At 41.6% G+C, this 24,390-nt stretch overlaps 1 protein-coding gene across 1 annotated transcript in view; it reads left to right on the top strand.

The window, feature by feature from the left end:
• The first annotated feature begins 365 nt into the window (after window positions 1–365).
• LOC138737388 (dynein axonemal heavy chain 8-like) overlaps window positions 366–24,390 on the top strand; it is a 397,732-nt gene continuing 373,707 nt past the window's right edge. Inside the window, exons 1-2 of the mRNA XM_069888135.1 lie at window positions 366–446; window positions 2,094–2,201. Of these exons, the coding sequence (XP_069744236.1) occupies window positions 366–446; window positions 2,094–2,201 (189 nt within the window). The remainder of the gene's footprint in view (window positions 447–2,093; window positions 2,202–24,390) is intronic.

Below are 24,390 nucleotides of genomic sequence, written 5' to 3' on the forward strand. Positions count from 1 at the left end.
ATGGTCCAGATGGCCTACTTCAGTTCCTTTACCTTGTGATGCAGCAGCAGCACGGGCATTGAACTACCTGTCCCCAAATGCGGGATAGGTAGCTTGGTGCCTGCTGCCAGTAGTGCCAGGTCGTGTCATGCTCGTCAAAGGTGGTTTCTAAACTAACTAATTTCCTCCAGCTCTCTGGGTGAGCTTTTTTAATTCAATCCCTACCCCCAATCATCCTCCATTTTCGCACCAAACTATTAGATTTTAATGTCTCTCTGATCGGATTAAATGTTAAAAATCTAATTGTTTGATGGGAAGGTGGAGGATTGTACACACCACAGTGACAAATCTTCATGCTGCCTCCGCCAGCTCCCGGCGATGGCACGATGCTGACTTTGGCCCACCCACAATCACCGGTTTCACCCACACAGACCTGCAGTAAGTGTGAAACCATAAAACAAGATCAGGTATCCTTTACTGAATAGGCTGAAGCCTATGGACTCAGGCCCCGTTACCCTCTGGGCCCCTAGGCATGAGCCTACTCAGCTAATGGTTAATGATGAGGGGAGTGGGGATGTCAATTTGGATGATCTCACTATAACATTTAGAAATTAAAATGTCAAGAAAAGGTAAAAGGCTAGAAGTAGGTATCAAAGAAGAGAGTGTTGGAGACAAGGGGCCTTTTACCTTCTTGACCATAATGGCTATCTTTCCTATCTAATTTCAGTCCCAATGCAAGTTCTCAACTAGAATGGTAACAATTTCTTCCCTCTTTCTCTTGATGCTGCATGGTTTGATTTTTTTTGCTTTCAAAATCTTTTTTATAAATACATTAATTAAATACAAAAGCTTGGAAGGTATACCTGGAATATTGGCTCATTTTGCTCTCCTGAATTAGTTTATTCAATCTCAAACACTTTAGTGGTATTCTTAAAAACCACTATGTACAGTTGTGTTGCCAGTGTTCTTCCCTGATGTGAATTGGTAAGGTTTTCAAACCTTCGAATGCTTTCTTGCTTATACTCTTAAAATAACAATTTATTCAACATACCATATACTCATGAAATAGTACAGCCTGTGTAATAATCAAACCACCCACCTTTTTGTCTCCAAAATTGCATGTTTTCTGTTTGACCTATGTAAAAGTCGACTCCACCCCCCCACCTCCATTTCTGGCCCAACCGCCTGCCAATCTGAGCTCCTGATTCCCTGACCGCCCATCTGAGCTCCCAATGCCCCAACTGCGGATCCTTGCCACAGCTTTCCACCCACTGGAGGTTCAGATGCCCCAACTGCGGATCCACGCCCCAGAAGCCTGCCCATATGAGTTCCCAAAGTCCCAACTGTGAACCCTCACCCTGGCTGCCTACCTACCCGAACTCCTGATGCCCCAGCCACAGACTCTCTCCTAGGTCCTGGCCACCCACCCATCCGAGCTTCTGACTCCCCAATAGCGGACTTACCATCTGGTGTATGTACTGTTCCTTCAAAGTGGTGGCAGGTATCAGAGTGGTGAAAAGGACATTTGGCACTCCTGCCGTCGTCACTTGTGGCAATAAATAGTGTAAGGATGTTATGTTATAATTACATTGACATAGTTGAGACCATATTTTGAGTAAAAACACAATGCTGGAGAAATTCGGCAGATCAAACAATGTACAAATAGCAAAGATAAAAATACATAACCAATGTTTCAGCCTGAGTCCTTTATCAAATTATGAGCAAAATGTAGGCAGTTGCTGGAATAAAATAGTGGGGGGGAAGGAAGCATAGTCCCAAAGGCAGGAGTTAACAGGTGGATAAGGGAGGCACAACAGCATACAGGGGGTGGGGATGGCTCAGTGAATGAATAGGAAAGGGGGTGGAGAGCTGGAGGAAAGGCGTCAGAGGGATAGGGTAGAGAGGATGAATGGGGACTGGTCGAGCAGAAACCGGAGAAGTTGATGTTAATGCCATCTGGTTGGAAATTACCCAGACAGAATATTAGGTGTTGCTCTTCCAATTACAGGTGGTCTTCGTTTGTCAGTGCTTGAAGCTATGGACCTGCAAAAATCAAGGCTTCCATTTTAGGATGAAGCATGAAGTCTTTGTAAATGAAATTTTATCTTTTTCAGATCATTATAAGGGTCAAGCTTGCCAGTGTTGGATTTTTGGATAATGTATTGCTAGCACAAAAATTCTTTGTGCTTTACAAACTCTGTGAAGAACAGCTCACAAAGCAGGTATGTAATGGATTTAATGTGAACACTTGAAAATAGTTACAGTTTAAATGGTAATCCACAAAATCTCAAAGTCAAAATCCTAACCATTATTCAGTCAAACTTGTCTTTGAAACTCAGTTTTTCCATCTCTATTAGCACAGCCTGATCTGGATGGGCATGTCACAATAATCATGTATTTTGCAACTTTTCACATTCCTTTGCCTGCATTCTTATTCTCCAACTTCCCTCACTGTTTATCACAAGATCACAAGATATAGGAGCAGAATTTGGCCTATTGAGATGGAATCAAAGACTTGTTGATCCAAACCAAGGCTTTTATTAGCAAAAGACAGGAGCTCTTCACAGGTGGCCGACCAGTCCGGAATGGTCCGACCTGGCTAGGGACACAACCCTTTAAGGCCCAGACAGTTGGCGTGGCTAAGCTCTCAGCCAATCGCTGTAAGCACAGTCTAGATACTGTAACTATATACACTATATACATTGGTGATAGATCTGTACTATCATAGACTGCTCTGCCATTTTATCATCGGTTGATTCATCCTCCCCCTCAGCCCCACTCCTTTGTTTTCTCCCCATAACCCTTGATGCCCTATCTAATCAAATACCTGTCAATCCCTGCCTCTCTTGCACAGCCACCTTTGACAACAAGTTCCATGGCCCTCTAACTAAAGAAATATTTCTGAATCGCCATTTTAAATTGACGCTCTTTTATCCTGATGTTGTGCCCTCTTTTCCTAGACTTCCCTACAATGAAAAACAACCTTGCCACATCTTCTCTGTCAAGGCCTTTAGCATTTGAAATGTCTCCTGCATGCCAATGAGTATAGTCCAAGAGATGACAAACACTCCTCCTTTCATTCCTGGTATAATTCAAATAAATCTTCTCTGAACCTTCTCCAATGTCAGTACATTTTTTCTCTCACATAAGGTGGTCAAAAGTGTACAAATACTCCAAGTGAGGTCTCAGCATTTTTTAAAAACTTTATTGAACAATAGGTGAGATACAAATAAAGAGTAAAATATAAAAATACAAGATTTTCCCCTATATACCTCTCTCCCTTTCCCTCCCTCCCAACCTCCCCCCCCAAAATATCTACTCTCAAAGAAAAAATATAAAAATTGGAGCTAAAAATACATATTTATCAATAGTTTGATGCTGCAGATGATGCCAATCTCATCTAACAAAAACCATTATATTTACAAACCCACACACTTCAAATATGGATTGCAAATTTTAATAAAGAAAGAATTATTATTACCCAAATTTTAAGTTATCTTTTCCAAGGGAATACAAATTCTCAATTCAGAATGCTATCTTTGAATATTAAATTCAATTTCAATGTTCCACATAATCGCTATAAATTTCCAAGCAACTGCCAAAGCTAACTGAATAAATGCCATTTGAAATTTGTCTAATTTTAAACACAAAGTCAGTGTTGTGGTATATCCCAATAAAAATAATAACGGATTAAGTGTTAATTTAAATTTAAATAAACCTTCCAAAAACTCCATAATCCTATGCCAAAAAGGCTTCACATTTTCACAAAGCCAAACTGAAAGTATCAATCACTTTTCAACATCTAAAACGTACATCTGAAGAACTAAACCATATTTTTTTAACTTCTCAGGGGTTAAATACAATTGATGTAAAAAATTATAATGAATTAAACTATATCTCACATTGATTAATTTAGTCATACTATCCTCACACATAGTCATCCAATCTTCCTGAGATATTGGAATAGATAAATCATTCTCCTATTTATTTTTTTATACAAATCAGATTTAGTCATCTTCAGTTGCAATAAATCATACATTTCTGAAATAAAACCTTTTTTAACTCCATCAGTTATTAAAAGTTCAAATTTAGATCGTTTAGGTAATTTCAGTTCACGCCCTAAATTATCTAATAACCAAGTACGTACTTGATAATATGCAAACAATGTATTTGACATGATCCCAAACTTTTCCTTTAATCTATTAAATGACAAAACAATCCCTCTTTATAACAATCTCCCACCAATCTGATACCCTTCTGTTCCCACAATCTCAAATAATGATTATTCACCGAAAAAGGAAATAATTTGTTCTGATATAATGGGATTTCAACTGAAATTTTACCTATAGTTCCAATAATTTGATCAATACTATACCACATCTCCATCAAATGTTTCAACACAGGTAGATTATAATTTTGTAAAAGACAAGGATTCCATTTATAAATAAATTGATCAATATTTTGTTCTTAAATCTGGGCCAATTCAACCTTAGCCCAAATAGGAGATTGATCCATATCAAACATCATATTAATAAATTTTAACATGGCCGCCTCATAATAATTCTGAAAATGTGGTAATTGAAGTCCCCCAAAGCATATTTCCATGTCAACTTTTGTAATGATACTCTTGATAATTTACCTTTCCATAAAAATAATCGTACTGAACCATTTCATTCCTTAAAAACTCCTTTGGAAGCTTATAAGGGATAGATTGAAAAAGATACTGTATACAAGGAAAAATATTCAGTTTAATACAATTCATACGCCCCAATAAAATTAATGGTAAATCTTTCCACCTACGTAAATCAAATTTAATGTTATTTAATAAAGGTATATATCTTAGCTTATATAAATGTTGATAATCAACATCAATAACTATTGCTAAATATTTAATCTTATTTGACCATTGAAATTGTGTCATCTGCTTACAATCTGAATATTCCTTACTTGCTACTGGCAATATTTCACTTTTCTCCCAATTAACTTTATAACCTGAAATGTCCCGCTGCTCCAATCACTTTTGTAAATAACCCAACGATTCCTTAGGATGTGTTAAATATATTAAAACATCACCGCAAATAAATTAATTTTATATTCATCTAAACCTACTTTAATACCTTTAATATTAACATCTTGTGTCTTCACTTGAGCCAATGGTTCTATTACCAATGCAAATAAGGCTGGTGACAAAGGTCATCCTTGTCTAATCAATCTAGTTAATATGAATGAAGATGGTATTTGTCACCATCCTGGCTGATGAATTTTTATATAAAGCAATTCAACCAATAAAGATTGGTCCCAACTTAAATTTCTCTAAAACTTTAAATAAAAATCTCCATTCCACTCTATCAAAAGCTTTTTCAACATCTAAAGCTACTATCATTAGTTGAATGAGTTGCTTTCTAGAAACATTAATCAGAGAAATTAATTTTGCAATATCATCTGCAGAGTATCTATTCTTAATAAACCCAGCCTGATCTACATGAACTAATTGTAGCAAAAATTTAGCTAATTTATTATCTAAAACCTTAGCCACCATTTTATAAAAGAAATCGGACTATATGAACCAACTTTTAATGGGTCTCTATCTTTTTTTGGAATAAGAGTAATTCATGCCTTAGAAAAAGATTCTGGACAAAAACCCAGTATCAGTAGCTTGTTTCAAAATCATCCATAAATACAGGAAGCAATAAATCATGAAATTCTTTATAGTATTCTGAAATAAATCCATCTTCACCTGGTGATTTCCCACTTGGCATAGCCTGCAAAGCTTCTTTAATTTCCAAATTAGTAACAAAGTTATCCAACTCTTTCATATCTTTAGCAAATCTAAATAGGTCATATGCATTAAATGGTAGGCTATTGAGATGTGCAGAGCAACAAAGGGATTTAGAAGTGATGGTAAATAGTACCCTCAAGGCTGATACTCAGGTAGATGGTGCGGTGAAGAAGGCATTTGGAATGTTGGCCTTCATAAATCGGAGTATTGAATTCAAGAGTAGGGAGGTTATGATGAAATTGTACAAGGCATTGGTGAGGCCAAATTTGGAGTACTGTGTACAGTTTTGGTCACCAAATTATAGGAAAGATATAAACAAAATAGAGAGAGTGCAGAGAAGGTTCCGAGAATGTTGACAGGATTTCAAGGTTTGAGTTACAGGGAAAGGTTGTGCAGACTGGGGCTTTTTTCTCTGGAGCGTAGAAGATTGAGAGGGGACTTGACAGAGGTGTTTAAGATTTTAAAAGGGACAGACAGAGTAAACGTGGATAGGCTTTTTCAATTAAGAGTGGGGGAGATTCAAACTAGAAGGCATGGTTTAAGATTGAAGGGGGAAAATTATAAGGGGAACATGAGGGGAAATTTCTTTACGCAAAGGGTGGTGGGGATGTGGAATGAGTTTCCGACAGACATGGTCGAGGCGGGATCATTGGTTACATTTAAGGAAAGACTAGATAGTTACATAGATAGGAGAGGACTGGAGGGGTATGGACTGGGTGCTGGTCAGTGGGACTAGGAGGGTGGGGATTTGTTACGGCATGGACTAGTAGGGCCGAACTGGCCTGTTCAGTGCTGTAAGTGGTTATATGGTTATATGGACAGTAAATCCAAATCTAACAAAAATGACACAATTCAGTCATTATCCTGCACCACCCCAGAAGTATACAAATCTTCATAAAACAAACAAAATTCTTAATTAATCTCCTGGGGTTTATAAGTAACAATAGAACCTTTTCTAACAGCATTTATTGTCCTAGAAACTTGTTCCATCTTCATCTGCCATGCTAGAACTTTATGGGCTAACTCATAATAACTTTGTTTAGAACTTTGTAATAACTTTTCAAATTTATATGTTTGTAATGTATTATAACGTAACTTTAATTTAGTCAAATAAGCCTTTTTATCTTCTGTCAAATTTTGTTGTAACTCCTTTTCTAAGACATCAATTTCCTTCTCCAAATTTTGACTTTATACCAAATATTGTTTCTTAATTTTAGTCAAATAACTAATAATCTGGCCTCGCAAATAAACTTTTAAAGCATCCCATAAAACAAATTTACTTTGTACTGAATCTTCATTTATCTGTAAAAAAAATTTAATATGGGTCTCTAATATATTCAATAAATTCATGTGGCTTTAACAACATTATGTTAAATCTCCAATGATACGTAGTTTCTACATTTTCAGAACCTATAAAAGAAATTAATAATAGTGATCAGACAAAATCTTACTTATTTTCAGCTTGCATAATTCTACCTTGTAATTGTGCTGATACTAAAAATAAATCTGTTCTAGAAAAAGATTTGTGTCTAGCTGAATAAAAAGAGAGATCCTTCTCTGTTAGGTTTAATCTCCAAATCACAACCAAATTCAAGTCTTTCATAATTATTGACAGTTGCTTAGCTATCTTTGTTCGCTTCAAAGTTTTTGGAGATTTATCCAATAATGGATCCAAACAACAATTAAAATCACCACCCACCAAAACGTTCTCATTCGCTTGATTCAGATTTAAATACATTTCCATTACAAACCCTTCGTCGTCCATATTAAGTGCATAAACATTCATCAATGTCCACACTTCTGAAAAAAAATTACAATTTACAACCAATACTCTGTCCACTTTTGCGAAGACTGAATCCAATGTGAAAGGTAACTTTTTATGTATTAGAATAGCCACACCTCTTGCTTTGGAATTAAAAGAAGATGCCTCTACCGGCATCACCTACGGCTCCTAGAACGCTTCCACCAGCGTTGTCTCCGCTCCATCCTCAACATCCATTGGAGTGCTTTCATCCCTAACGTCGAAGTACTCGAGATTGCAGAGGTCGACAGCATTGAGTCCATGCTGCTGAAGATCCAGCTGCGCTGGATGGGTCACGTCTCCAGAATGGAGGACCATCGCCTTCCCAAGATCGTGTTATATGGCGAGCTCTCCACTGGCCACCGTGACAGAGGTGCACCAAAGAAAAGGTACAAGGACTGCCTAAAGAAATCTCTTGGTGCCTGCCACATTGACCACCGCCAGTGGGCTGATATCGCCTCAAACCGTGCATCTTGGCGCCTCACAGTTTGGCGGGCAGCAACCTCCTTTGAAGAAGACCGCAGAACCCACCTCACTGACAAAAGGCAAAGAAGGAAAAACCCAACACCCAACCCCAACCAACCAATTTTCCCCTGCAGCCGCTGCAACCGTGCCTGCCTGTCCCGCATCGGACTTATCAGCCACAAACGAGCCTGCAGCTGACGTGGACTTTTACCCCCTCCATAAATCTTCGTCCGCGAAGCCAAGCCAAAGAAGAAAAGAAGATGCTATTGCGTGCCCTACCCAATCTCTTTTCAATTTCTGATGTTCTTTTTCAGTCAAATGCGTTTCTTGTAAAAAAGCTACATCAATCTTCATCTTCTTAATATAAGCTAATACTTGTTTCCTTTTAATTGGATAATTAAGCTCATTAATATTAAAAGTTGCAAAATTTAAATTTGCCGTATCTCTAAATCACTCCAGGAATGGGACCTCACATGGCTCTACAATTAAAAAAAAGCTCCTTAAAATATTTTAAAAGAAATACCCCTCAAAAAAAAGAAAAAAAAACAAAAAAGAAGAGAAAACCAAATACCCTCCTCAAAAACGAAAAACTACAACATATAGTGTAGTACCCCCCTCAGTTATACGGGTATGGTCAATGCCACCAGCGGCAGATGACTTCAGAAGTGGCAGAGTTGTTCATCTCCCCCAAACCAAACACTACTGAAAAAAACATACTTTTCATCATCATCTATATCAGTCAACTGCAAAGAATCGAACTCTTTCTTCCCATTCTTCATCTCCGAAAGCTTCACAAGCAGCTGATTCATCAAATCCTGACTTGACCTGTTGTCTGGCAAGGAATTAGCAAAAGTTAAAGCATTGTGATCATTTTCAAAAAACTGAGCTTGAAAATTCCCATAAAACACCTTCAATATGCCGGATACCACCGAAAAGCAAATTTATATCCCTTCTTCCATAATGCTGCTTTAGCTGAATTAAATTATTTATGTCATTTAAATATATATTGACTTAGATCAGCATTAAAAAAATCACCCCATTACCCTTAACCATCAAAGGATCCTGATTTTTCTGGGCATTTTGCACAGTGAGACGCAAAATCATCTCATGGTCCTGATAGCGCAAACATCAAATAAGAACTGACCGTGGAAGTTGACCTGGGAAAGGTTTTTTTCCTTAATGTTCAGTGTGCTCTATCTAATTCCAAACCGTCCAGAAAAGCCTCAACCCCTAACGCTTCAGGAATCCACTTCTGAAAAAACTTTACTGGTTCCGGTCCTTCAATATCTTCTGGAAGCCCCACAATCTTAGTATTATTACGTCGACTCTGATTCTCCAATGAATCCATCTTCTTCAACAACTCCCTCTTTTGAATTTCCCAACTGGTAAAAGAATCCTCAATGTAATTCACTCTTTCCTTATACTGATCCACCTGATCTTCACAGTCAAAAAAAGCTTCTTCAATCTTCTTAAATTTAACTTGCACATTGTCAACAGCCTTCAAACATTTATTAACATCCATGTTTACTGTTGAGACATCCATTTTCTCTGTTGAAATTTCACCACATATATCATTCATTTTCCCTTTCATTTCAGCAAATTGTTCATTAACAGCAGCAAAACCTTGATTCACTTGCAAAGCCGAATTTTCCAGCTGTTTGGCAACGTCCATTAAAACTGGGTTTGTAACTTCAGATCCAACAGATGCAGATTTTAAACCTTGAGGCCTACCTTCCGTTAGTCTAGCTGCCTCCATAAGTAATTCTTCCTCCTCTTCTAGCAGGGCAGGAACTTCTTCCTCCTCTCATGGCTCTGGGCCACTAGACTGCGGGTCCGCCCCCCCCCCACCCAGCTGGGCCGACCTCGTCGGCATGGCAAAGGCCGAGTCACCCCGCAGCACAGGCCAGATCTAATAATATGCGCATGCGCGAGTCCCTGCCCATGCCCGGCTTGTCCACAGCACGCATGCGAGCATAACCAGATACGTCGCATGGCTGGGTCACCGGCCGCATACACACATCCGCTGCCACACGTGTCACTGTGCGCCTCAGGCGCGCTGACCACATGTTGGTCTCTGCGCATGCGCAATTCCCCTAGCTTAAACAATAAGCCAGGAACTTCGATGCCATCTTGCGGATCGGAACGCAAGTTAGGTGTTGGAGTTATGTTTAACCTGCCGATAGAAGTCCTCTGAGGCTTGGGCAATGCTTCACTTGACTCCTGAGGCTCCTTGTGGAAGGTAAGCCGAAGTTGTTCAGCACTTCCAGTTCGTTTAAATGTCATTTTCTTCACTAGATGTCCTTTCATTTTCTTCATTGCTTCTGTAGTCAATGTTTAATCAACTTCTTAACACTTTTAAAAATGTTGTCAAACACTTGTAAGTTGGGTTTTGAATAGATCAGTTGGGGAGATGTGTTTTCCCACATCTGCTTCCTATGCCATCTTGCCACGCTCCCTAGAGTCTCAGCATTACAACCCTGCTCTTACACACTATTCATCCAGAAATGAATTCCAACATTGCATTTGCCTTCTTCACCACCAAGTCAACCTGGAGGTTAACCATTAGAGCAGGGGTGTCAAACTCAAATTCACGGAGGGCCAAAATTAAAAACTTGGACTAAGTCGAGGGCCGAACTAAATATTTATTGAAAATTTTCAACAACATCTGCATGTTTTCTCTTCTTTCAACATATGTAATGTTAAACTTTTTCTTATTAAAATAAATGTTTAATAATAGTTTTGGATAAACTCTTTCCAGAAGCATTAACAAATGAGAAATAAAATATTCAATAAATAATATTTCTCTATAGAGGATTTGTCAAATGTTAGTGTGCTGTCGAATATTAAAATCTGAGGGCTATTGAGAATGTGGGAGAATAACATGATTCCTGAAACAATCAAATGGGTGACTGATTGTGGGCATGAACTCTAGCAGGGTTATTTGCCATGCCCTTTTTCCATTGGTACAGATATCCTTTGATTTACACACTTTTCAAGTTTTTTGCCTAATGAGCTTGTATCCAGGTGCAGGACCATTTTTAACCAGGAATATATTTATCACTGTGACATGAAACTATTGGAAGATCGTTTTATCCTGAGATTAAAGTTCATAATACTTACTTAGGCCTGTGTGCGGGAGGGCGTGGTTTGCGGGCGATCGGGTTGGACAACGACACTGCGGGGGCATCGGCTCTCGCTGCAGGGCGGCATCTCGGCGCCTCAGCGGCCCCATCACCGTGAGTCGCGGGTCGGCCTGCGGCAGGGAGGGGGAGTGGGCAATGGTCCTGGCGAGGTCAGGCCCGAGGCATCCGGTTCCGGGCGCTGGGAAGCGGCCTTGGTTTCCCCTGACACCGGCCAGGCCCCAAAACCAGAGTCCACGGTGAGACCCTGCAACGTAAACAGAGGAGGTGGGGCCGATTAGCGGGCTGACGCCAATGCATTCTGGGATTTGTTGTATTACTGTGCATGCGCTATACTGGCGCGGAGGCCAGCGGGCCACCTCTAATACATTTTTGAAATGATCTTGCGGGCCAAATATAATTATATCGCAGGCCAAATTTGGCCTGCGGGCCAGAGTTTGACATGCGTGCATTAGAGTATCCGCACGAGGACTCACAATTACCTTTGCACCTCCGAATTTTGAATTTTTTCCCCCATTTAATTAGTGGTCTGCTGTCTATTTCTTCTATCATACACTTTCCAACATTGTATTTCATCTGCCACCTCTTTTCCCATTCTCCTAATCTATCCAAGTCTCTCTGTAGCCCTTCCATATCCTCAGCACCACCTGCCGTACCACCTATTTTGGAATTATCTGCATATTTAGCTACAAAGCCAATGTAAAAAGAAGTCGCCCCAACACTCACCCTTGCGGAACACCATTGTTAACTGGTAGCCAACCTGAATCTGTATCACTTTCTTTTTCCTCCCTATTAATCAATGTGCTACCTATGCCAATACCCTTCCTGTCATTCCTCATGTGGCACCTTGTCGAAGGCTTTTTGAAAGTCCAAATTTCACAACATCTATGCATCTTCCCTTTCTATCCTGCTTCTGATCTCTTTAAAAAATGGCATTAGGTTTGCAGGCATGATTTTCCTTTAAGGAAACCATGCTCACTTGGGCCTACATTTTCATGCCCTTCCATGTATTCCATAACTTCATCTTTGACAATCAACACGCAACAGCTTCCCAACTGCTGATGTCACACTCAAAGGTCAATAAATTCCTTTCAACTGCCTCACTCCCTTCTTAGACAGCAGAATGACATTTGCGATCCATTGATTGCTGGAGGATCATTACCAATGCCACCACAATCTCTACTGCTACTTCCTTCACAACTGGACTGGGAGAATTATCCAGCCTTAGACTACTGTATTTTCACTTATATAATGTGCACAAACATATAATGTGTCCATGCATATAATGTGCAGAAAATCATAAATCATGTAAAAATATTTTTGTATAACACACACACGCATATAACGTGTGGGTGTAGTATTCTAAATTCTGACCGGCAAAAGCAATTTGCATTTAAGTGGGGCATGAGACAAAGCACATACCAGTATCTGCCACAGTTAATCTCCTGCAAATAACACCCAATCAACTTCCCCCAGAGATGTCAATCGCCCATTGATGATATCCTGCTGCAGCACATTACAAGCTTTGGAGAGAAATCAATTAAATAGATTGAAGACAGGCTTCAGAGTTAAGCAGGATTTTAATTCTAATGTCTCAAATCAGAGGTACTTGATTTGTTACTCTTCTCCCTCAGGGAGGAGTCTGGGCAATTAACATTGATAGGTGCAATACCCTAGACGGAATGTCCTGTTATAGTAATACCATGGTATTCAGTACAAAGAGATATTCCAAAGATCAAAATTTCCCACAGCCGCTATAAATTGTGCCCATTCTTTCATTGCAGCTATTACATTCTATAATATCCCCATGCTCACTATAAATTGCTTCTGTCCCACAGCTGCTATAAATTGTGCATGTTCTTTTATTGCTGCTATTATACTTCCAAGCTCACTAATATTCCCACGATCATTATAACTTGCCAGCGTGTCTTTCCCACAGCCTCTATTAATTGTGTGCTTTCTTTCAATGCCGCTATTATATTCTCACACTTGCTAATATTCCCATGCTCGCTATAAATTGCCAGTTTGACATCCCACATCTGCTATTAATTGTGTGTGTTCTTTCAACATGTAAACATATTCTCCTATAGCACGCGCACACATATAACGTGTGGTGGAGGTAACCTGGTTTGTAAAACACACATATAACACATGCATGTATGCGTAAAAATATGATATTTAGCTTCCTAAGAATTTTCCAAGTACAGGTTAAGGATGGCACCTTACAGCGGTGACACTCTGCGTTCAGCTCTGATGGAATTATCAAATACTCCTGTTCAGAACTACTAAAACTCAAACACAAATCCAGAAACATAAAATCAAATTCACTCGTTAATATGGATGTCCTAAGATCACTGGCAGATCTCGGAATCAGCAGAATTGACATCTCTCTCAGGCCTTTAAACAGCCACCGCTCAGGTAAATACAACACTGCGGGAGTTTGAAATAGCCAGCGATTGGGCCATTTAATCTTCGTGCGAGTCACAAACATCAGATGCTCAGTACATTTAAACATCGTGGGTGATTTAAAGGCACAGCACATGGACCATTTAAACTGGGAACTACCAGCAGTGGACCCATGGGTCAGGTAAAGAAGACACAATCACTTGGACACAGAGGAGACTACAGGCCAAACTGAGTCGCCGGGCCCCACAGCTCCCGCTCCCTATCATCCTCTTGGCCAACGTACAATCCTTAGAGAACAAACTTGATGAATTCCAAGCCAGAGAGTCATTAGGGAGTGCTGTGTGATGTGCTTTACCTTAAACATGGCTAAATGCGAACATTCTGGACACAGCGCTGCAGCCCAAGAGCTAAACCCTCCATCACACTGACTGAATACTGGTGTCTGGGAAAATCAGGGGACGTGGCATTTGTGTCATCATCAATTCATCCTGGATTACAGGTGTGAAACTCATGTCCCAGTCCTGCTCCCCTGACCTGGAACATCTGAGATTCCAGTGTTGTCCATTCTACCTGCCGAGGGAGTTCACTGCCATCATTCTGGTCGCAGTGTACATTCCACCCCAGGCTAATGTCAGGCTGGCACGGGATGAACTGAGCACTGTGATTAACAGCCATGGGACAGCACATCCTGATTCCTTCCCATTTATTGTAGGGGACTTCAATAAGGCCAACCTGAAGAAGTCTGACAAACTACCACCAACACATCACTGGCAAGGGAACCAACACTTGACCACTGCTACACCACCATGAAGATCTCACACCGAGCCACACCATGATTGTACTTCAGCAAGTCTGATCACCTGACTGTACTTCTACTCCTGGTGTACAAGTTGAGACTGAGGACCACAGCACCAGTGGTGAAGACAGTGAAAGTATGGTCAAGGGAGGCAAAGGAGCATCTGCAGGACTGCTTTGAATTGGTGAACTGGAACATATTCAAGAACTCATCCATAGACTTGAATGAATATACAACGGGTGTCACTAACTTCATCAAGACCCACGTGGATGAGTGTGAACCCACGCACACATACCGGATGTTCCCCAACCAGAAGCCCTGGATGAATCAGAACCTGCTGAGACGTGAACAAGGAGGTTTAAGCCCAGGAATCTGGATCTTTTCAAGATGTCCAGGTATGACTTGTGGAAGGACATCTCTGAAGCAAAGTGGAAATTCCAGAGGAAGCTAGGGACAGAGACAGATACACGCCAGCTATGGCAGGGAGTGAGGGCCATTACAGCCCACAAAGTAAGGGCGAACACTATAGATGGCTGTGATGCTTCATTATTTGATGAGCTGAACATCTTCTATGCCCATCTTGAGAAGAAAAACGAAACAAGCCAACTAGAATCCCTGAAAAGGCTGAAGACCCTATGATATCTGTCTCTGAGGGCAACATCAAAACAAGGCGTCAGGCCCTGACGGGGTACTGAAAATATGTGCCAACCAACTAGCCAGACTGTTCACGCACATTTTAAACTTCTCATTGCTGCAGTCAGATATTCCAACCTGCTTCAAAGGACATTAATATCCTGGTACCCAGGGAGAGTAGTATGAGCTGCCTCATCAGGCAATTTCAGATCAGGCCTCCACCTGGAGACTGGCTATGGGGCGTATCCAAAATCTTGAACTTACCATTTCATACTGCAGCTCAAAATGGCTGCTCCAGCATCCCTTCAAAGGAGAGGTACCTCGTATCACCCACCACATCCCTATCATCAATAAGCAGCAGAGCAATGGCTGTCTTCCCTCCCCATAATTCCCCACGCAGCTGGAACTACTCTATGGTTCACAGAACAGTTCCAGATGGCAAGGGAACAGCCATGGGACAGCACATCCTGATGCCTTCCCATTTATTGTAGGGGACTTCAATAAGGCCAACCTGAAGAAGTCTGACAAACTACCACCAACAGAGAGCGGCCCCAAATGCCGAAGCGGTCCAGTGTGGCTGTTCCAGCCTGCACCAACCGCCCCCTGATGGTCCTCACTGCCCTGACTGCTTCCACTGCCCCGAGGGCTCCCCACTGCCCCTGACGGAGGGAAAGGGATGAGTGGGGAGATGGGTCGTGGGCTGACAGCATCACCAGCCTGCCCTCAAACAGCCGCCTAGCGCAGCTGCCAATTCAGATTGATCAGTGGAGGGCTGCGCTACGGAGATTATCCCCCTTGGAGAGAGGTTGGATTATACGGCTTGGAGACCTCCTCCGCACATTCAGAGTAGGTCTTTATGCGGTTTGGCGGATTTTTTCGGCCTTTACATCCTGAGTTTTTGCCTATTTGAAATGGCCTAACAACTACCGCCCAGTCACACTAACTTCTACTATGATGAAATGCTTTAAGAGGCCGGTCATGTACAGTGGGTCTGGACCCACTGCAATTCGCCTATCGTCACAATCACTCCACGGCAGATGCAATATCGCTGGCTCTCCACTCAGCTCAGGATCACCTCGAAAACAGCAATTCATACATAGGGCTGCTCTTCATTGATTACAATTCAGCCTTCAATACCATTATTCCCTCAATACTGGTCAAGAAACTACAAACTAGGCTTCTGTACCCCACTCTGCAACTGGATCTTTGGCTTTCTCATGGGAAGACCACAATTAGTACAAATTGAAAACAATGTCTCCTCTTCACTGATTAGCAACACAGGCACACTCCAAGGATGAGTGCTTAGCCCACTGCTCTGCTCATTATGCACCCATGGCTGTATGGCCAGGCACAATCCAATGCTATCTATAAGTTTGCCAATGACACCATAGTTGTCAGCAGAATCACACATGGCAATGAGGAAGGGTACAGGAGGGAGAAAGATCAGCTCATTGAATGGTGTAACGACAACAACCTTCTGCTCAACATTAGCAAAGCCAAAGAGATGATTGTGGACTTATGAAATATATATAATTCCCTCTTAAATATATTCAGAAGAAAAACATATTATGTTCAATGATCAAGGAATTCTTGGACATTAATGCTGATTCTATGTATAATACATTTATTTTATGGGATGCAATGAAGGCATATATATATGGACAGATAATATGTTTTTCTTCTGAAGTTAGAAAGGAATCATTTAGCAGAAGAAATATTAAATCTAGAAAAGGAATTACAAAAACAGTCATCAGAAGAAGAAAAACATATTTTGAATAAAAAAATTACAATACAATACATTACAATCTTATAGAATGGAAAAATTGATTATGAGAACTAAACAGATAAGAATTTGGGAACAAGCACATAAAGTATTAGCATGGCAACTGAAAGCGGAACAAAAATCAAAAGTTATTATTATAACTATAGATGAGACAGATCATATATCCTATAAACCCCAGGATATAAATAATTGTTTTAACCAATTTTATACAAAATTATATAAATCAGAGTCTACACAGGATGATAATAAAATTGATCGATTTTTAACTCAAGTAAATTCTCTTAAATTAAGTATAGAAGAACAGAAATTATTAGGAACCTCTTTTACAGTCAAAGAGGTGGGAAGAGTTATAGCTTCTTTACAAAATAATAAATACCCTGGTGAAGATGGATTTACTTCAGAAATTTATAAAGAATTTAAAGATGTGCTTAATCCTGTATTTATGAAAGTTTTAATACAATTGGAAGAAACTGGAAATTTACCTGATTCTTTTAAGATAGCAATCATAACAGTAATTCCAAAAAAAGTAAAGATCCATTAATGCCATCGTCTTATAGATTGATATCTTTATTGAATGTGGATTATAAGATAGTGGCTAAATTATTGGAAAATAGGCTGGAAAATATTTTACTGAAATTAATTAACAAGGACCAAACAGGATTTATTAAAAAAAAGAAAATTGGTAGACAAGGTAACTCGGTTGATTCGTTTAATTCATCTAGCTCAAAAGAAAGAAAATTTAAGTGTAGCAATGGCTTTTGATGAAGAAAAGGCATTTAATAGAGTAGAATGGGACTTTCTTTTCAAGACACTTGCTAAATTTGGCTTAGGACAAACATTTATAAATTGGATAAAAGCATTATATATTGAACCAAGAGCAAGAATAGTGAAAAATTGAATCATGTCTGATTATATTAAATTAACAAGATCAATAAGACAAGGTTGTCCATTATCACCTGCTCTTTTTGTATTAGTAATGAACCATTAGCTGAAATAATTAGAACAGACTTAAATATTAAAGGTATTAAAAAAGGGGCTAATGAACATAAAATTAGTTTATTTGCAGATGATGTAATTGTTTACTTGACAGATCCAGAAAATTTGTTAGATAAATTACATTTACAATTAGAACAATATGGAGCAGTTTCAGGATATAAAGTTAATTGGGATAAAAGTGAAATTATGCCATTGACTTTTGGTTTGTTTAAGAAACTTGAAGAGAATTTTTTTTAATGGGTTGATTTACCAATTATATTAATTGGTCGAGTAAATTGTATTAAAATGAATATTTTTCCACTGGTACAATGTTTATTTCAATCTTTACCCATTGATGTTCCAAAAAAGGTTTTTAAGAATCTAAATAAAAATTATAAGGAAAGTCTTGTGGAAAGGTAAAATGTTGAGGATTTCTTTGGAAAAAATTAATTTGGAGATTTGAATCAGAAAGTCTACAACATCCAAATTTTGAGTATTATTTTATACCAGCCCATCTACGATTTCTTTTTTTTAGGAAAGAGAAAAAGTGGTTTGGGTTAATATAGAAATGAAAAAAAAGGTGAAAAATAATTTGAAGAATTTCTATATAAATGGATGAGATACTATTAACTGGAGAAACAGGCACACCAATATTAAAAAAATTTGGTCAGAATGTGGCATAAGGTACATAAGTTGATGGGAGTTAAGGGGTATGGATTAGTGAGAATGCTACTGGTGCAAAATAAATTGACCCCATTTACGTTAAATTATATAAATTTTATACAGTGGTCAAAAAAAAGAAATAAAATTTATTAAAGACTGCTATCAAGGCAGAGATTTAATGACATTTGACCAATTGAAAACTAAATATGGAATACAAAATAATACAATATTTGGATATTATCAATTAAAGGCTTATCTACAAGAAAGATAATCTACATCTTATTTACTGTAAGAAGACGATCGAATAGAAACAATAATATCAAATCCAAATACAAAAATGTTCATATCAGTTAAGTATTTATTATTTTTGAGGGGAGTAAAGAAAGATTTTTATAAATCTAAAAACAGATGGGAAATGGATCTGGATATAGATATAAATGATAGAAATTGGACACAAATATGTTATAATAGAATGAAAAATACAATAAATGTTAGATAGAGAAAGGTGCAATATCCATTTCATACATCAGTTATATATTAAACCACAAAAGCTTAATAAATTGAAGTCAATAGTTAATAGGTGTTAAACTCCTGAGAAACTCTATGTTGTTTCTTTTGGGGCTATATCCACGCTGCTGAAGATCCAGCTGCGCTGGGTGGGTCACGTCTCCAGAATGGAGGACCATCGCCTTCCCAAGATTGTGTTATATGGCGAGCTCTCCACTGGCCACCGTGACAGAGGTGCACCAAAGAAGAGGTACAAGGACTGCCTAAAGAAATATCTTGGTGCCTGCCACATTGACCACCGCCAGTGGGCTAATATCGCCTCAAACTGTGCATCTTGGCGCCTCACAGTTCGGCGGGCAGCAACCTCCTTTGAAGAAGACCGCAGAGCCCACCTCACTGACAAAAGGCAAAGGAGGAAAAATCTAACACCCAACCCCAACCAACCAATTTTCCCCTGCAACCGCTGCAACCGTGTCTGCCTGTCCCGCATCGGACTTGTCAGCCACAAACGAGCCTGCAGCTGACGTGGACATTTACCCCCTCCATGAATCTTCGTTCGCGAAGCCAAGCCAAAGAATATCAAGGATTAGTCCAAATTTAAAATTAAATTGGTTTCAAAAGAATTTTTAAAGATCGTGCTGGCAGTTGCGAGGAAATGTATAGCCATTTCATGGAAATTGGATACGGATTTGGTATAGAAACATAGAAGATAGGAGCAGGAGTAGGTCATTCAACCCTTCGAGCCTGCTCCGCCATTCAACGAGATTGTGGCTGATCTTAAAGTTCAGTACCCCGTCCCCGCCTTCTCTCCGTTACCTTTAATACCCTTATACTGAAGAAATAGATCTAATTCCCTCTTAAATATATTTAATGAACCTGCCTCTACTGCCCTCTGTGGCAATGAATTCTACAGATTCACCACCCTCTGGGTAAAGAAATTCCTCCTCATCTCGGTCCTAAATGGTTTGCCTATTATCCTCAAACCATGGCCCCGGGTTCTGGATTTTCCCATCATTGGAAACATCCCATCTGCATCCAGAGATAGATAGATGACATGGTGAAATGCGAAGTTGTATACCTTTGGAAAAGATTATATATAATTAAAAGAATAAATATGATAATATTTTGAAAATTTGGTTTCCATATATGCAAAAGATCGGTGTTATAACGTTATAAGCAATTATAATATGTCAATTGGTAGAATTTGGTGTGAACTTTGTCATTCTCTGGCCTCACCTTAATGTATCTCATTTTATTTTACTTTGTGTGTTTTTGAAGTGATACGTTTTGCACCGTAGTGTTTTAATTTACTATATACTTTGTAATGGGGTCACTACTGCTATAGCCAGGTTATAGCTCACAGTTATAGCACCTGGACTGTAGCTCATTACTGAGTTTATTCAAGAGCAGCTCTGCTTTTATAGTGAGTTTGGCTGCATCACCACCAGGGCGTGGCTTGAGTGAGCCAGCTACCGATCATTCATATCCAGCATCTGGGCCCCATCACCAGCAGTGGTTGGCCAGTTTCACCGTTCTACTGGCAACCTATGGAAGTGGGCATCTCAGCCGTGCAAGGTCTTGCCAGTCGCCACGTTCAACGGCCATTTCCGGTGTTGGCCTGAGGCGTGGGCAGCTACAAGACCCTCACCCTCCCAGAACTGGCAATCCGGTCAGAGTTCTTAGAAGGCCGACCCCTGCGGCGTGGGGTCGGATGGGTGATGGGCTGGTCAAAATCTAAGTAGGCTGGTTTCAACCGATCAATGGTAAAAAGTCTCCTCTCTGCCATGAATGTCCAGGACACAGGTGGAGCCATTGTTTCTTATGAGACGGTGTGGCCCCTCGAAAGGTCTCTGGAGAAGTGGGCGGTGTGGCCTTCATCGTACAAATACGTATTTACAATCAGCCAAATCCTTGGGGATGTACGTGTGGGACTGGTCGTGGGGTTTTGGTTTGGTGGGGTCAGGGTGCCTAGGGACTCGCGAAGCCAGGACAGAGCTGGGGGCTCCCCTAAGTCCTCAGGGGATGTTACAAATTTTTCTGGTATGACCAGGAGTGTGTCATAGAGCAACTCAGTGGAGGATGCCTTGAGGACCTCCTTGGGTGCAGCTTAAATTCCCAACAGGACCCAGGGAAGGTTGTCAGCCCAGTTAGGTCCAGTCAGCCTTGCCATTAAAGCTGCCTTGAGGTGTCTGTGGAACCTCTCCACTAACCCATTGGTCTGTGGGTGATACATCGTGGTATGATGTAGTTGTGTTCCCAGGGAATGGGCTAAGACAGTCCACAGACTAGAAGTGAATTGGGCACCCCTGTCTGAAGTGAGGTGTTCAGTGAGCCTCTGTGGAAGCCTCCGATAGTGCCACTGCCTCAGGCCATCTGGTCACCCAGTCGACCAGTGTGGGGAGGTAGTGTGTGCCTCTGGACACAGGTAGGGGCCCCACAATGAAAACATGCAGGTGGCTGAACCAGTGACATGTGGGCTCAAATGTCTTTGGGGGGGCCTTGGTATGGGTCTGAATTTTGGACAACTGGCAATGAGTACAATTCCTGGGCCATAGCGCGACCTCTTTGCACAGTCTGTGCCAGACGACCTGCTCACCATCTTAACAGTAGTCCTGATGGTGGGGTGAGCTAAGTTATGGGCTGAATCGAACACTCGCCTCCTCCATGCAGCTGGAACAACAGGGAAAGGTTTACCCACTGAGGTGTCGCAGAGCAGTGTGTGATTGCCGGGGGGACAATCTGGGCGTTCTCCAGGTGTAAGTTGGTGAGTGAGTGCAGTCCGGTATGCCGCAATGTTAGGGTCTGTTTTCTATGCCTCTGCCAGGGTCATATAGTCGATGCCAAGGTTAGGGTCAGGCACTGCCAAGATAGGAGGCCAAGATAGGGTGTCGGCCACTACATTGGATTTACTGGCTACATGCTCAATGTCCGTAGTAAATTCAGAGATGAGGGACAGGTGTCACTGTTGCCTGGCTGACCACAGGTCAAACACCTTATTGTAATTGTAAGTGGTTTGTGGTCCGTGTAAATTTTGAACTTGCTGCCCTCCAGGAAGTAACGAAAGTGCCGAGTTGCCAGGTTTAAGGCTAACAGTTCTCTGTACTTGAGCTCTAGTGGCCTGAGGTGTTTACTGAAAAAGGCCAGCAGTTGTCAATGTCTATCAACAAGCTGCTCAAGTTCACCCCCGACTGCTGTGCTGGATGTGTCTATGGTGAGGGCGGTCAGGGTGTCAGTCCTGGGGTGCACAAGGAGGGCGGCATTGGCTAGGGCATTCTTAGCGGCCTTGTAGGCCTCGGTGACCTCTTGGGTCCATTGTAAGTTTTTATTGAGCCCTGCCATGAGGGGAAAGAGTGGGCTCAGGATGCGTGCCACTGCAGATATGAACCAGTAATAGAACTTGGCCATACCTGCAAACTCCTGTCGCCCTTTTGCTGTTGAAGGAATGGGGAAAGAGCAGATAGCCTCCACCTTCTCTAGCAATAGTTTGGCCCCATGACGATCAATTTGATGGCCCAGGATGTCAATAGTCTCTTGGCCAAATTGGCACTTGGCTGGGTTGATGGTGAGACCAAAATCAGTTACTGTAAGTGGGTGGCGTGCTCAACGCGGGTATGGCTGGAGATTAGAATGTCATCGAGGTAGACTATTGTAAAGGGCAGATCCCGGCCCACCGTATCCATCAACCTGTGGAAAGTCTGAGCTGCTTTTTTTAACCCAAAGGGCATGCGGAGGGAATCAAGCAATCCAAAGTGGGCTATGATGGCAGTTTCTGGGATATCCTCTGGGTGAATCGCGATCTGGTGATAGCCCCTGATGAGGTCCACCTTTGAAAATATCCATGAACTCTGTAAGTTCACAGTAGTCTTGAATATGGGACACGGGATACCTGTCCAGAATGGTGGACTTGTAGTCATCATACAGCCTCCAGCCACCCGTTGACTTGGGGGCCATGTGGAAGGTGAGGCCCAGGGGCTATTGGAGCATCACAGGATGCCCACTTCCTCCATTTAAAAAAATTAATTCCTGGCCAAGTTAAGTTTTTCAGGGGGGGAGGCAGTGCACCCTGGCGTGGACGGGAGGGCCCTCAGTAATGATCTGGTGCCTCACTCCATGTTTGGGTTCTGTCAAATGGAAGTGAGGCATGCTGATGGTGGGGAAATCATCAGGATCTTGACCAACTCGTTGGAGGCAGTACTCACCAAGTGCAGGTGGAGGTTTGTAAGCTTGGTGCCATTGAGAGAGAGCAATTGGAATGTCCAGGCATGCACCAGTCGATGCCCTTGATTCCACCAGGAGGGAGTGGGCCCTCAGGAAGTCAGCACCTAAAGGTGGTTGCTGCATGGCTGCCATGGTGAACTTCCAAGTGAAGCGGCGGTGCCCAAAGTGGAGGCGCATGGAACAGGTGCTGAAAGTTCGGATACTGGAGCCATTTGCCGCATGGAGTTCTCTGCCCATTTTGCCACAGTGAGCCTCAACCCTGGAGGGGGGATGACGCTGTATTATGCCCCAGTGTCCTCTAAGAAGTGTTGGTCCAACAGCGAGTCTAGATACGCAGGAGACTATGCAGTTGGCTGGTTGTTGCAGTCATTAATGACGGCTGGCCTGGGCGTTTCCTGGAATGTGCAGGGGGAGCAGCATCGCCAGGCATCGGAGCCCCACTGTTGTGATATTAACAGTACAGCTCACGGTAGGGTGACTCATTCAGTTGGCCGGTCGGTGTTCCTCATGGCTGGACGCTGTTGACATGGTGTTGTCACCTGGTTGATCGAAATGCAGGCATCCCTCTTCGCTGCCCATAGCATGTCTGCTCGGGCGGCCACTTTCTGGAGTCCTCAAAATTCTCCTCCTCAGTGAGCAGCTAGATGTCCTTGGGCAGACTCTCCAGGAGTCTGCTGGCACAGCAAGCAGGAGCTGTGGCTATCGCAGAGTGCGAGCATGTTGCTCATAAGGACGGATGGGGCCCAGACCCCCAAACCATTAATATGCAGCAGAAGGGCCACGTGCTCACGCTTTGAGAGCCTGAAGGTTGGGGTTAGTAGCTCTTTGATGGCAACATACTTTCCTTGTTCCGGGCCTGCTGGAAGAAATTCATAATTCAGGCTGCCGTGTCCTGATTGAGGATTCTGACCACAAAGTAGTAGCGTGCGTCATCCTCAGAGATCCTTCAAATGGCGAACTGCACCATGACTTGCTGGACCCACAACCGTGGTTGGGAAGTCCAGAAGCAGGGGAGTTTCAACGCTATGGCATTGATCTGGGGTTGTTGCTCCATTGTTGGGTCGAAAATGCAGTTTGGGGTCACCACTGTAGTGGGGTCGCTACTGCTACAGCCAGTTTATAGCTCCTGGGCTGTAGCTCAAAACTTGCAGAGGAAAGAAGACATGCATGCCAGTAGAGTGTATTCAACACTGAGTTTATTCAGGGGGAGCTCTGCCTTTTATAGTGAGCTTGGCCACATCACCA

Source organism: Narcine bancroftii, chromosome 6 (assembly GCF_036971445.1).
Source record: "Narcine bancroftii isolate sNarBan1 chromosome 6, sNarBan1.hap1, whole genome shotgun sequence".
In the NCBI taxonomy this organism is placed as follows: domain Eukaryota; kingdom Metazoa; phylum Chordata; class Chondrichthyes; order Torpediniformes; family Narcinidae; genus Narcine; species Narcine bancroftii.